Below are 16886 nucleotides of genomic sequence, written 5' to 3' on the forward strand. Positions count from 1 at the left end.
AAAATACATTAGAAAATAAACCGTCGACAAAAAGTAAAAAAAAAAAAAAAAATAGTACTAATCACTGCCACCGGTGTGTAAAGAAACCCTTCACAAGAAAGAGAGGGTGAGAAACTTGCGTCTTGAAACAATTAATAAAAGTGCTGAGAAGTGATGTAGAAACTGGTGTCGAGCGTGAGTTGAAACCGTCTGGCAATAAATAAATTAAAAAATGCCTTCGAATGGACTACATGGCACTGTAATACTACCTTAAACAATTCTTCTAGATATTATCTAGAAGTAACTTAGTAATGCGGCACCAGAGAAAAGGAGTATAATAAAATGTAGTCTTATTATAAGATGTAGTTAAAAACTACATTGTTTTGAGATTTAAGAAAAAATAAACCTTTAAAATTTATCCTATACTTCTATATAATAAAAGTTGGGAATTATTTTGATAATGTCTCAATCTGAAGAATAGAAGTATTGAAACTAATTTTTGTTAAGGTTAGTGAGTTTATTACACTACAATCCTCTGCTAATGAAAGAAAATTGTTCCCACAATCACAAAGCCTTAATCTCGTTTTTTTGTTCGTAATATTTTTTCTTATATAGAAAAAAAAAACACGTATGTCAAAACTGTGAAAGTTAGAAAAACTTAAAAAAAAATAGAAGTTTTTCTATATTGTTAAATCAATTTTTATTAGATAATTCTGCTATTATTTTTTTGATAAATTAAAAGAATCTCCTCGAGAAAAATTGTGAAGTCAAATCAATTTTGAAATATAACAGCGCATCACCGTAATACTTCATTCGATATATATTTGTTTTTAATTAGTTCAAATCAAATTTCATGACTAATTAAATCATTCCCAAGATATAAACCAAACAGAGGCTAAAAAACAATACATAGAGAGAGAGAGAGAAAGAGAGAGAGAGAGAGAGAGAGAGAGAGAGAGAGAGTGAGAAAGAAAAAAAAGATAGCTTTTTTTTACATATGTAGGTTTTCCGCCCCCCGGACACACAGTTAAGCATAAACTCAGCCCCGGGGGACGCCTTCGCCAAAAAACTACATCGGAAGGACGCAAGGCCCCGCCCTGGCAGCTGGGACTCGGTCCTTTTGCATGCCATGCCTCAAATGAGGCGTTCGCAAAAGGGAACTATCAGATTACCTCACACAAATCACACAATAACACACACACACACACACAATTTTTAAACCTGGGGTAGTTATTTTTTTAAGAGTAGCGGAATACATTCTCAATTACACACTACAAAAAAAAAAAAACAACAAATAATTTTAATACATCAAGAGTTACTCGATGTAACTCTCGATGAGAGTAAATGAGTGCAATTCAAAACGGAAAAGTAATTCTATAAAATGTATTTGTACGTAATACATCTGAACTGAGGATGAAATTTATTTACACCTAGTGACTGACACTATGGAATAATAATAATAAATTAAAAATACACTGCAGACAGGCCGACGATAACAATCTGGGATATCTTATCCCGGTATGCAAAACGAATGACCGCCCGGGAAACGGAGCTTTTCCTTTCAAATAAAAAAAAAACTCAAGAGAAAATTCAAGCTCGTAAAACAACGATAAAAGTTAGCGTTCATTGCCTAATCTTATCATACAGGTTCAGGCACTGAACTGTCGTATTTTACACAAGCAAATACTATTCATGCTATTACAAATAATTGCTATCGTCATAACTTTCCTGAAACGATTTTTCAGAAAATTATAACAATAAAAAATTAAGCAGTTTCAATAACATCAACAATATAGGCAAATTTTAATATTTTGCGTTACTGTAGGTTTTTAAATCTGAAATAATTATTCTTAATTCTAAAATATAAGATATATGCATCTAAAATATAATATATGCATTAAAGTGAGTATCAACAAATCTTTTATGAATATAAATAATGTAAATTGTAATTTAATTGTTTTACTAGCCAGTAATTACATAAATTAACATATATTTAATTAGCCTCTTCGTCTTTTTGTTCGATAATTTTGGGTAAGAATCACGATCAGTTTTTGACTTTTTTCATGTCTACAGAGGTTTGATATCATGTTCCATAAAAATATCACTATTACACATTATAAAAAATTATATCGATACGAAAAACTAAGAATCAGAATTTCACTGCATGAAATCAATTAGAAGTCATAAATAAATTCTTAAAAACTGGTTAGTTTGCCCACTTGTAGATAAAGAGTAAAATATTAAGTGGTTTGCAAGTTAATACAAAAACTGTCTGTCAAAAATTAATCCAGGATTAATTTTTACTTCCTTGTACAAAGTAAAGGAAGTACTGTGATCGCGAAAAATTTCGGTTTTCACAATTCAACGGATATATCCATTTTGACCACCCCTGAATCTATTTTGACTAGTTTTGGCGTGACGTCTGTACGTATGTAACTTGCATAACTCAAAAACGATTAGCCGTAGGATGTTGAAATTTTGGATTTACGACTGTTGTAACTTCTAGTTGTGCACCTCCCCTTTTGATTGCAATCGACTTGAACAAGATGTCCAAAAAACCCAAAATCTAGAACATTTGGATTTTGGAATTTTTCTTAACTGCAGTAATAAGCCCTCATTTAGCGCTTTTCAACGATATAACATAAGTGGTAATTATATTCATTGGTTCCAGAGGTAGAGCCAAATAAAATTTAAATTAATGAAATATGTTGATCTTACAAGGGGAAGGCACATCGGTTCGAATTCGACTTCATTTTCCTTTTTTTTTAACTTTTTTTTTTAATATATTGATTTATTAATAATTATTAACTGTGATTGTAAAAAAAAATTACAATAAGTAATTCAAAAATAACAAAGAAAAAAGTGTAAAAAAAAAATCCGAAGTTATTAGTGAAATAAAATTGTATGTACTTTAAAAATGTGTAAATTTAATCTAATAGGCGTGCAAGGAAGTCATGAGGTATCCACATCAGATTTTTTATTACACAGAGTATAACTTCAGTGGATAAATTTATCAAAGTTTGATACACAGCCTGTTTTAAACTTTATTCTTCATTTTTATTCATTTAGTACAATTCAATTAATTAGAAAATTTCTACGAGTTAAAGTATAATACGTTCAATTATAGAATAAAAAAATGTTAATAAAAATGTTTTATATAAAACATATACCCTCAAACTGAATCGGTTTTCTTGTTCAACAGGATACGAATAGAACAAATTCAGTATTTCGGTTTGGAGGTACTTGACGAAAAAGTTTAACTAGTATCATATATAATTAAAAGATTACGTAGTACTATAATAAAAAAGTTATTCAAAAAAAAATTTAATGTATTTTAAGTTTACCCCATTTGAATAATCTTAAATTTTCAAGAATCTTGCATTTTTACTTTATTTTGTTCGTCACAATTTTAATGATGGTAAATATTTACTCATTACTGTGACAGATAAAAGAAATGTAAACGTAACAGTAAACAATAATAAAAGAAATAGTTTCAACAAATACAGACCACCAAGAATTAAACAACATAACAGAGAATAAACATAAAATATAGCAGAAGTATAAACATCACACATTGTAAAAATAATACGTAAACAATCAAGAACAAATGATCCACGAAAATAAACTGAATCAAGCCAAAAAAAATTCCAGTTACATAAAATTTATCTATTTTTGAATAAATGTACAAATCAATGTGATATATATATATCGACCAACTATATTTGACCGTACCATATTTAGAATAACGCAGTTATAAGAGAAAGAAGAATCAAATTCACCCACTCGGAACACCCACATGCAAATTTAGAACAGAAGAAAATTAATATGCGAACAACCAATACACCAAACAAAAAACTGATTGAAATCAAAGAAATAACATATTAAATTCGAATTTGTTAAAATTAATCATAAACTAAAATCCATTAAAAAATAATGATTTTCATTATAAATCGAAAGCAATTTCAGTATCTTTAAATGTTGTTATAAACCTATTTCTAATCGATAATTATTACCGCTTTATTTTAACAACCTTGCTGATTAAACAAATACTACTGTAAATAATACTATTTTTTAAATATTAATCCCATAATTGTAAAATTTAAACCGTACCTACAAAATTACAAGTTTACAAAGTCGCAAATGTTAAAATAATAAAACTAACTATTTTCCGCAATAACACACACCTATATGGATAATAAAACAATACAATCTGTATTACAATAAAATTTAAATAGGTGTGCGAGTGTGTACGCACGTACGCAAATATGAGATTTAACTTTTAAATAGTTTCATGTTGACGTAAACAACAAAAATAACTGAATTTACCAGCGTTTAGCTGTTAGCAGGCGAACTGCGATACAGTAATAATATTCGTTTGGAGGGGGGGGAGGAAACTCTTCAAATAGGTCATAATCCATTAAGAATTTGAATAACGGCCGTATGTTCTTGGAAAATAACTCATCACTTATTAGGTTTTAAGCTATCGGACCTAGAGAAAAAACTGTTTTTAAGAAAAAAAAATACATAAATTTCTAAATAAAAAAGAAAAACCAATTAAGGTCTCTTGTCCCTACAATTCAGTATTATAATGTCATGACGTCGTGGCCACAACCCTGACGGAATTCCAAAAACCTTGATATACACATACAGTATGTGTAGATATAGATTACAAAACCACCGCATTTGAAAAAAAACGGTTTATTATTCAATGTACAGAGTGTTTATAAAATGGTGGGCTAGCTATACTTTTTCATATTCTACTTGATATTTTTACGAAAAATGGCAATTTCTCCTCCATTCTCCCCCTGTCCGCCATTTTGTGATTTTTAAATAATAATTTATATCTCAAGTTCGGAAAGACGAATCACATTAATATTTGATAAGCGTCTTGGCAATAAAGTTTTAAAATCAGCAAAAAATCAGGACTTATACCGTCGCAAGTTACAAAATGGCGGCCATGTTTATTTTTCAATCCAGTATATCTCCATAAATATTAGTTTTACCAAAATTTATGTTCTTGCTTAACTATTAAGCCTTTTGAACAAAATGACATTTTATTTTTGAAAATCGGTTAAAAAATAGCCTAGTTCTGGCAGAAAATTGATGTTGTAATTATGTGACCGTTTCACGTCCAATTTACGTTCAATTTGATGAAATATTAATTATTTTTATTTATTATTCATTTTAGTACTTAAATTAGTATCAAATTAAGTAATAATTTTCTCCCAATAATAAACCTAGTAATTATGACACAAAATTACAACAATTTTTTCCCATAACTCGACTATTTGTTAACCGATTTAAAAAATAAAATTTCATTTTGTTCAAAATAAAAGGCTTAATATTTTATAAAATAACATAAATTTTGTTAAAAATAATATTTATGGATATAACGCATTGAAAAATAAACATGGCCGCCATTTTGTAATTTGCAAAGGTATTTAAATCCTGATTTTTTTGATAATTTTAAAACTTTATTACCAAGACCTGTGATTCGTCTATCCGAACTTGAGATATAAATTTTTATATAAAAATAACAAAATGGCGGACAGGTGAAGAACGAAGGAGAAATTGCCATTTTTCCTAAGGATATTTTTTGTTTAGTTTTACAAGTAGAATCCGAAAAAGTATAGCTAGCCCACTATTTTAGAAGCACTCTGTATAATAAATAATAAGCCATAACTAGACTAATTATGGATTGCATAAAGAGACGTAGCACCGGAGGTCATTTCATGAAAAGGTACTTGTCTTCTTTGATGTAAAAATTTAAACACAATTTAACTTTAAAATACGGGTCGATATGCAATATGGAGTTTTATAACGCATTTTGTTACAAATACGTTTTAACTCCACTTAAAAGTTTAAAGAACAAAGAACCGGTACTTTTTATTTACATTTCAAACCGAAACAGTAATTACTCAAAAAATCACGTTATCTAAAAACGCCCAAATTTGGCCGAGGACAATGATAAAATAATGATTTAAGCCTGTTAGTGGGTACATATTAATTCTTATTCAAGGGGGTAAATTTAAGGTTAGTTTAAAAAGCAGTGAAAAGAGGTAGTTGAAGTTTCTTTAAGTTATTTGAAAACAACTTTCATTAACAAAACAAAATGAAATTCGATGCGTTTATATTACAAGTGATTGGCGAATAAATGATCGCGTCATGGTGGAGGCCCACAAAAGACGAACCGCACTAGGCAATTATCAGGGTAAAAATGATCTTTTATCGAATTCATTTTGATATTTAAATTTTCTTTCTTTTTTAACTTCACAAACAGGCGTACAAAACAAAATGACTCGGATGTTAATGGCCAATAAAATGGTTTAATGTTTTTTTATATACTTAAAAAATGTTTTATTACCAAAATTTTTAATTTACAGACAGAGGTGTGAACAAGATTGTATTATTGATTTTAAAATACTACGTAATAAATGTTGCTAAATAACAAGATTTATTCAGTTTAATTGCCAAACGAAGAAAGCGAGCTGTAACTATAATTGCAATACAATTTAAAAAAAATCTATATCTATATTCTATAATATAGAATTGAGCCACAATTCATACCTTGTGTGCGTCAAAACAAACCTGCGCGCTTCCACCTTGAGATTGAAACACTAAAACTACTCTCAATTTTTAATAAATTAACTGTTAAGCATGATAACAAGCTTCAATTCATCGGCAGATATAAAGCTATTAGCATAACTACCACCTGCCTACGTGTACAGTATTTAAGATTCCGGACAGCATTACTTAGACCAATCAGAGGAGAACAATTAAATTTAATTCCTAAATTTTAATCAGATTAATAACCGAATAGTAATAAATGCTTCATCAACTTGGTTATTTTATTTATGATTTAATAATTTGTACAACAAATAAAAATTATTATATGGTAAAAGAGGACAGGGTGAACTTGGTAGTTTTGATCTTTTAAAACATCTTTAATTAAAAATAAAGAGAACCGATTAACCAGTCACAAGCTTGGTTAAAATTTGAGAGGTTTATAAAGAACTTAACTCAAAATTTAAAAAAAATGAACATTAATATATTTGAGTATTACCATAAACTAATTGAATTGTTTATATTTAATTTCGTAAATGGATACGTTACTTTCATTTTTTATTTTCAATTAATGATGGATAAATTCCTAGTTTCAATAATGTTCAAATTCTATACTAAACATAAAGAATATAAAATCTACGTAAGTAGATTAGCAAACACTACTAGACAAGATTAACTAAAATATTAATTTTTACTGAAATAAAGAAAATGAATACAATACTTCAACTTGTACTAGAATATTATAAATAAAATATATTTAAACTATACGGTGTGTATATATATATTAATTTTAACTTCAATAAGTGCCTGTATTAAAAAAAATTACGTGGAAAATTAAATAAATTAAAGCATACTTTAATAATTATTCTACAATATGAAAATATATAATATGTAGTAAGTAGCTTGTAGAAATATTTAAATTTATAATATATATATTTTAACTACAATAAAATTCTTAAGCTTACAAAAAATATATATGTAGGCTAATACATAATGCCTTTCGTAAATATGAGCGTGTATAGTGCCTACAAACATCGACCTTAGGGCTAGTTTGACATCTAGAATGCAACAATTAACGGCTACAAAAATACCTCTACGAATTACTAGAACGGTGTACAAGAATCAAAAGTTACTAGGTTCTTTTCTCATACGTGAAACATAAAATAACAAAATAATGACTGGCGGGTGCATTAATCAGATAAAAATGTGTACAGCAGAATTAATGTACCTCCATTATGTTTTAACAATCATCAGACAACCAGTTTCATATCCGAACGAGGCCGTTTATATTAGTGCACTGAAATAAATACAAACAAAATAAATTCATAACAAATTGATAACGTTTTATTAATCTAAATAAATACAGTTTTATCGAAAGAGTTCGTATTTCTCTTTTTAATACGTGAATTATTAACAGATAAATACGATTACTTTATTTTGTACAAATAATCGCATCCCGAAAAGGTTTTTTAAAAGAGAACTAAGGAATTCATTTAACTAAATTCGAGTCATATCACCTATATCTATGCAAAATTTATTTAAAAACAAGAAAAAACTGTGGACCGATTCGCAGATGAATCAGAGCTTTTGTTATCTATACACAGTACACACCTTCGTGTATTCGCCACTATCTATGTAAATCACTCATTAAACGAAGTGCTTCAAAAAATTTCCGGATTCGATAACTTCTGTTTGAAATAACAATTGTTACATAATAATAAATTTCTATTCCTTTAATATCTATGCGTTTTTGTAACGTTCGTATTATAATCATTGTTCAAAATATCAGCCAATGAACAATGACGGTTTTTGAATGTTTCTTTTGCTTCAAAAATCATTGTCGGATTGAAAAGGCGTTCGGTGAAAAGGGCAATGGAACAAACGTTTCGGTGAATGGTAAGTCGACATCAATGTTCGTAAGGCGATCTATTACAGCGACAAATAACCAGATGATTGAAGCTTTTCGAATTGATCGTACGGTTATCCGTCGAGGAATTAGTATCAAAAGTTGGAACACTGTGAGAAATTAAATTCAATTCTTCACAGCGATCTGAACGCACTGTTTTTGTCCACTCAGTGTTTCAAAAACATTGCACGCACAATTCACGTCCGTAAAAAGTGACTCAATATAACGTTCCTAGTATATCCACAAACAACTTAACTTCGCAATACCGAATTTTAATTGTTTTAAAATTTGAAATCGACGCTGAAAGGAGAGCCAACAAGGTTTCTAACAGGTTCCAGTAATGTTTATAAAAAATTTAATGAATATTAACAAAAGTGTGAAGCTGCCTAAGGTTACATAACATTATGATAGAAATACAGTTTAAAATTTATTAACATACAAATGTTTTTAAATTAACTTATTCTGGGAACCTTTTCAGTGCCTCTTACATATATATTATAATACACACAAAGTGATTCAGGAGGAAACGGAAGTAATTTGGGAACTTAGTCTAGAGCTTAAAATAAAGAAAAACGTTTATACACAAACATATATCCAAAAACGCTTTGTTATGGAGTTACAGCTAGCGAAAACTTTCGCCCAAATTTCAGTTCCCTCGGTGAAAAGAGGTCATACTAAAATTTTTTAGGCGTTATAAATGTGTAAGATGATGGTTTCTTATGTTTTTATACCTGAAAATACAATATGAAAACAGGTCACAGAACTATATATATCTACAGTAGTTTTCATGATATCATCGAAAGTAAAACAGAAAAATTCGGTAACGAAAAACATGTTTTTTTAGATTTGAAGTACAATAACTTTGTTTAATGATCAATAAATGTGTAAATTTTATCATTAAAATTTCTAGAAAATTTAATTTTGAGAAAATTGATGTAATAGTCTACGAAAAACAAAAAAAATGTACTACAAAAACAGACAGTTTTTTGTTCCGTTTTGTAAACACAAAACAACAAAAAAACAGAAAAATGTTTTGAATTTGATTCGATTTTTCACGTCAAAAAACATCATAAACCATCAAGATAACACCTTGTCTTAAAAATTTCAGTATGACCTCCGTTCACCGGGGGAACTGAAATCCGGGCGAAACTTTTCGCTAGGCATAACTCTATAACAAAGCGTTTACGGCCATCGTTTTATGATTTTTTTCCTTATTTGAAATTCTAGTATGAGTTCCAAATTATTTCTCTTTCCTCCTAAATCATTCCGTAAATATCGGTATCTTCGGTATAGCAAACACGCTACCGCCTTTTTCACCCAGGTGATGTAAACTATTAGAAAAAAACGATTTTGTAACATTTAACCTTTCTAATTACAATTTTCTGTTTATTGTTTTTGTTAGTACAACGTTAGAAGAAATTACATTTTTTAGGTATTTACAGCAATGTGTAGAATAAAAGATAAGGGAAAACATTTTACGTAATTTTCGGCTTCGGTAGCCTACCGATAGCAGATAATTAAGCTTTTTATTGCGTAGTAAATTAGCTTCTCAGTTTTTATGTTATATTAATAAGCAAAATAAGTTTTTTAATAATAAATGAATCTCCCGATTCAACATTTCATTATGTTGTGATGCACCCTCCAGCCTTTAAACAGAAATACAGTAGATTTGTAGCAGTTATTGATTTATATTACGAAAACACTGTGATTCAGGAATGACTCATCGAGTGACACAATAAATCCATTACCCTTCTTACAAACACTTTTAAGGTTATATAAATTATACAAACATTAACTAAAAAAATGTTAAGTCAAAGTTACATGTAACTGTAAATCATATATCAGTCGTGGAGACACGCGAACATTGTCACTATGCAAAAAAAGAAACATTTCGCATTCACATCATAGTTCAATTGATGAAACGTGCTCAGTGTATAATAATTTGGATTTATGCTTCGACGATAAACTGCTACAATAGATAAGTTACATACCGACATATATTAAAAAAAGTACCTGCCGTCATAAAAACGATACGACAAATCATTTAATTTCGTTGCAGGACACGGGATTATGAATCTAAGATATATATTACATAAATAATTTTTGCAAAATCAAAACTCAAAAGTTCGTCATTAGCACTGCGATAGCGAAGAATTATCGAAAATGATAAAATAAAAAATGGTAACAAATAAAACAATCATCTGATTTAAATGACAAAAAAAAATTAAAGGAAACAAAATTATAAGAAATACTATTATAAGATAATTTGGCGTGTATTAGGTATTAAATCGAAAAATTCACTGAAATTAATTTATCTCTCTGAAGCTGAAAGTATAATTCTTCTTAATAATTTGACAATGCCTCTTTTTTTACAAATTTTTCATCGGTTTACGTTGCCTACGCATGTTTTATTTTTATTATTTTTTTTTGGTGAAGATTAATCTATCTTAAAATCGAACATACGAAAATTCAAATAACAATATATATCTTCTCTCTACAGGGTTACGTCCTAAATTTTACTATAACCTGTTTCAATTTCAGGCTGAAAGCTTATCGGTTTGAGTTACACTCATTGTACATTTCTGATTTGAAAATGAAAACTAGTTTTAGTTTCTAATCACGTAAAATTTATTCACATACGGATATTTCTATCAGATGATTTTTAAACGTATTGTAATTAATATTAATAAGGTGGCTAATTCTTACGTACATCCTAATTATTTATTTACCTGACAATTTCTATATTAGTAATATAACCATAAATATAACCATCGGTACGTTTCATATATTTTATTTCTACTGTATATATAATAAGTATGAAGAAACTACGGTAATAAAGGAGTAACTGACAAAGAAGGATAGGAATTACATGGATGAAATAAATGATTAATTTTTGACCGGGTTTAAAATTACACCTAAGAACCCTCTACGCGATCCTTCTTCCAATCCAGGATAACTAATTCTGGAACATAACTGACTTCTCATTACTATTAATTTATTAATATTTTGGTAATTACGTATTAACGCCACCGCAGCTACAGCTTTATTTAAAAACAAAGTAGTCAATCGGATTTCGGTGGAAAATGGGCCGATATAGAGTTTAACATACATTCAAAACAAGTCTCTTTATTAATTTTAATAAATGGTTATTTATATATATTTATTTTATAAATATAATTTAACCAAACTTTAACCTACGCTCGCTAACCTTGACTAATTAACACCGTAATTTTTTGAGTATTAATTTAATTATTTTTCAGTAATTATTGCAATTATTTATTATTTAAATAATCAAAACACTCCTGTTAATTAGTCAAGGTTAGCGAGCGAAGCGAGCGTAGGTTAAGTTTGGTTAAATTATATTTATAAAATAAATAAATATACATAACCATTTATTAAAATTAATAAAGAGACTGTTTTGAATCTATGTTAAACTCTATATCGGCCCATTTTCCACCGAAATCCGATTGAACACTTTGTTTTTAAATAAAGCTGTAGCTACGGTGGCGTTAATACGTAAGTACCAATATTTTTTTTAAATTAATTATATTCGATAATGTGAGTAATATAAGTGAACGAATTAGCGCAACAACAATTTTCGAACAAAGTTTTTTCTTATAGCTTTTTGTTTTTCCACAAATTCTACAGTACATAGTGGATATCTTCACGACTAACAAACCATCAAATTTATTAAACATATTATAAAACATATGCTATAAAAAACAGAAAAACAACAAAACGAATAATAATATTTATCGGTGTATAGATTTTATGAAAAATAATTTTTATTACATACCTTAACATACCAAACTGAGGATGAGTTAGGTTGAAGCGCTGGTCCAGTACACGGGCACTGTAATAATAAATCACGAAACACACCCCCTTGATGTCCGGATTGTTGACGACTTTTTGCAGAATTAGTAGAATTTAAATTTGGTCCATTTCCGTTACCAGTAGGGTGAACATAATTTAACCACAACATTTGTTATTTATTGATTATAATAACGACAATCTATTTAGTAAAATTATAAAAAAAACTCTATTTTATAAAATTATAAAAATAATAATTTATAAAAAATAATTTGCTATAAATGATTAAAACCACAAATTTTGACAATTAATATTCAGAAATGATTTGAAAGGTATATGTTTGACGCTTCCGGCAAGGAATCTTATTTAAAACTAATACATCAGCAAATAAATTCATTTTAAAATAAAAATATAGTAAGGTAAATATAAACACTTGTTACAATATTAAATAAATAAATACAGTTCGTGTTAATAGTAATTAATACAGAACCACAATATTTCGTAATTAAAAATAGTAAACTGATGCAACGCAAGGAGGTAATTTAAAAAAGTTATTTATCATGCAGATATTTGTAAAATAAACCGACAGAAAAAGTGAATCTTAATATAAAATTAATATAATATTTAAATTACATAAAAACTGAACCCTTTAAATAAAAAATAAGTTACTTTATTTTAAATAAAAGCAGAATACTGAACGATAAGTTTTACTTCAAAATCTATTGATAAAAACGCCCTTTCAGTTCTTGTATGTGTAATTTACAACATGCACTAATTTTTTTAGAGTGTATCAAATAACTATCAACTTCTAATACCACGTATTGAGGTAAAACAGAGAGACAATTACTGTTACATAACGTACTTTTTAAAACACTAAATACCACATGAATTATTTTAAAAACCATACAAAATAAGCGTGACGAGGTACTCCGGGATGACGACTGCCACAAACAAAAAAGCGCCTAACGACACCGGCTACCGCGGCTAAACTGAGCATCTATGCGACGCGACGTTCAACACTTCAACACAACGCGGCGCGCTCGATTGGTGATAAGCCCCATGTGTGACGTCACTATTTATATCGACAACTCCTCTACCCTCCCCACTACACAATTTTACCATCTTATCTAATCCAGAATTAAATACTTCTTTCATTAGTTTCATTGTTATTGTTATTAATTGGAGTCAATAAAAATACGTTAAGAAATATCCATTGTTCCCTACGGTAACAAATCATTAAGCTTTATTATTAAAATATTAAAATGAAATCTCTTGTTATACGAGGGGTACTAAAAAAAATATTAAATTTAGTTCGTTTATGAATGGTATACCAAATTATGCTATGGTACATATGATAATGAACTCTGAATTTCAGCTGCCTTTAAATATCAATATAACTCCTGATAGATATTAACAGTTTTCTTTAAACTGATTTTAACCATTTAAACAATTACGGAATTGGATAAAAAGGTAAATATTAAGTAAACAGGTTCATAACTTCATCATTAAAAAAAAACAATGAATAAAACAATAAACCTAGTGGTACAATTTCCTCTGTAAATAGCTAAAGAATTTCTTCAGTACCCGTCATCGCTGTTTACAATTCTAGTCATAAGCAGAAAAACTGGTTCTTTTCTGTTACATGTCCACTCTTCAGATACTGAGTTGAATATCGATGATACCTACTTTTCATAGTGAAAAGGGGGTATGAAAATAATGAGATTGTGTGTACGCGAGTTTGCGCGCACGTGAGTACGCACTCACAGAGGAAAGAGAGAATGACACAGAAAGTGACGGAGACGGACATCTGTAATCTGGAGATCTTGAGCTATCCTTCAGCTCTGTAGCGGTTCCTTAGTGGAAACATCGTCCTTTCTTACAATCTACTCCTTCTCCTTGATCCTTTTCCCCCGTTCTGAATTTTTCAAACGGGTGAGAGTAAATTAACGTTTCTAGGTGCACGGTCTAGGATGATAGGACCTGATAGCCCAGGACATCCTGGTATAAACTGAGGAAAGGGATCCTTCGAACAAATCTGAGATTCCGTCTCAGATGTGTTTGCCGTTTAATAGCAATAAATAATTAATTAACTATCAGTAACTAGCAATAAGTCTAATTACTTAAGTACATTTTTCTTAATTTTTTTTTCTACTTAATTTTATATACAAATTTAAATATATATATATATATATTTAATAGATATACATATATTCATTTAGTAAAATCGTTTACTTACACAACTTGTTATGATCAAAAGCAAAGTAGTAACTCACCTAAAAAAAAATAAATAACATTATTAGATCTACAGGTATATAATTTTTATTTAAAAAGAATTACACAGGTAAGTAAAGATTCATAATAAAGATTAAATTATTTTTTTTAAATCTGAAAACATTTACTTTTTTATTTTTACATATTAAGTAGGATAGTCTGTACCGCGAAACAAAGCGCATGTGTTCGAATAGTTATTATTTTCACACTCTTCAAAGAGAGATGTTTTCTTAGATAGTACATACTCCATAACATCTCGAAGTTTACATACAATAAATAAAGGAACTTTACAAATATATAAATGTATGAGCCAGATGACCACTTCAGAGTATAATCTACGAAAAAAATGCTTTATAATCTTTTTATTCTTTCAAGAAACTATATAGGTACTAGACCGGATTACAGTTACCGTCGATAGTAGATGTAAAATAAAATTGGTTTATTTATAATCCTATTTCCAGATAAACTCCCAGTAAACTGTGAAAAGGTATGAAGAATAATTTTAACATACCTCATCATCAATATACATTAACAATAATAATATATAATAACGTAAAAAAAAACGAAAAAATAAATTAATCTAGTAAATTACTTTTCGTCTGAATGAACTCTTCTGAACTATAGTAGCAGTGATTTGGTAACAACTTTTTTTCTCATTAAAATACATATTATATAAAATCAAATTTTTTAATTCTTTTGGAAGATTTTCAAAATCTTCCAAAATATTAATACAGCACATTACGTATAACACTTTAAAATCAGGGAAAAATCAACGTACTTGTATTATTTGTAACAGTGACTACATTTTTTCACCATCTTTTATTACAATAAAAAAAGTGCTCTTAATTTTTACTCATTATTTATTACAGTTAATCATTTATACAATGCTAGCTGATCTGGCAATGCTTCGCTATTGCTAAATTTGAGTGCTATTTTTATTTTATATTTATATTTTAATCTATATATATAGATTAAATTAACACAAATGAAAGTTTGAAAAACATTAAAAAACTGAACATTACGGAAGATCACAAAATTTAACCTCTCCCCATCATCCCCCTTCCACGTTTTACAACTTTCCCTCTTCCCTTTTTTCGACAAAAATGTTTCTTTTTACGTGAATAATATATATTCTAAATATGAGCCAAACCAGACAATAAATACAATTTTTCGAAATATCTTAATCCCGGCGCCATCTAGCGGGTCCATTTTTTGCAAAAATATTACTCTTTTTATGTAACTAATATATATTCTAAATATGAGCCAAATCAGAACAAAAATATATTTTTTCGAAATATCTCGCCCCCAGCCCTATCTTTCGGGTCCATTTTTTGCAAAAATATTTCTTTTCACGTAACAAATATATATTCTGAATATGGGCCAAATCGGACCACAAATACGATTTTTGAAATATTATGACCCCGCGCCACCTAGCGGGTCCAAACTAATTCAGAAACCTTCATGGGCGTGCGCACAAATCACGAAAGTTTTATCGCAATCGGATGAATGGAACGCATACGAGACAAACAAACATTCATTTTTATGTAAATAGGATTACAATATTCAATGGCTACAAATAACTGAATTACAAGTTCATATATATATATACATATAATTTTTTTTATAGATGAATAATGTAGAACTACTGGTGCAGATTGTAGATTTATATATATATATACATGGAGGATATCTGCTTTTAACAGTATTTTTGATTAATCTTTAATAAACAGCTGGCAACAATATAGCTGAATTATCCAAGAATTTATGCAGAAGTTAACAAACATTTAATCCCTCTAAGGCATAAAGTTGAAAATATTTTTATCCTTAAAACCTTTTATTATTATTTTATCTAATTTTATTTTCTTATAACTTTAAGAAAAATTTTAAATGTATTACACAATGATTTTTTATACAAAAAAATAAAGTACAAGACATTGCACAGTTTGTCTTTTGTTTTTAAAAGAAACTGTGTCTAAAGTATCATAAAATGTTGTTACAAATTTGATATTTTGGGCTATATAAACAAAAAATCTGATGTGGACACCACATGACTTCCTTTTACGCCTATTAAATTACATATAAACATTTTTTTTTTTAAATGGAAAGTACATAAAATTTTATTTCATTAATAACTTCTGATATTTTTTCTTTTTTTCTATTGTTATTATTGAATTATTATTTATCGTATTTTTTCAATCAGAAGTTAATAATTATTAATAAATCAATATATTTACATTAAAAAAAAGAGGTGAAGTCTGATTCCAACCGATGTGCCTTCCCCTTTTAAGATCCAAATATTTCATTAATTAAAGTTGCATTTCGCTATAACTCTGGAACCGATGAAAATAAGTACCAC

The 16886-nt window shown here is 28.5% G+C and overlaps 1 protein-coding gene across 2 annotated transcripts in view; it reads right to left on the minus strand.

The window, feature by feature from the left end:
- Rgl (Ral guanine nucleotide dissociation stimulator-like) overlaps nt 1-16886 on the minus strand; it is a 401623-nt gene that overhangs the window by 309172 nt on the left and 75565 nt on the right. Inside the window, exon 1 of one of the 2 annotated variants that reach the window (XM_075356811.1) lies at nt 12246-13221. The exons of the other annotated variant lie outside the window; for it this stretch is intronic. Within the exon in view, the coding sequence (XP_075212926.1) occupies nt 12246-12431 (186 nt within the window). The 5' untranslated portion in view covers nt 12432-13221. Of the gene's footprint in view, nt 1-12245; nt 13222-16886 lie in introns of those variants that run through there. 2 annotated transcript variants of the gene reach the window in all.

This window comes from Lycorma delicatula, chromosome 2 (assembly GCF_047948215.1).
Source record: "Lycorma delicatula isolate Av1 chromosome 2, ASM4794821v1, whole genome shotgun sequence".
NCBI classification, from domain to species: Eukaryota; Metazoa; Arthropoda; class Insecta; order Hemiptera; family Fulgoridae; genus Lycorma; species Lycorma delicatula.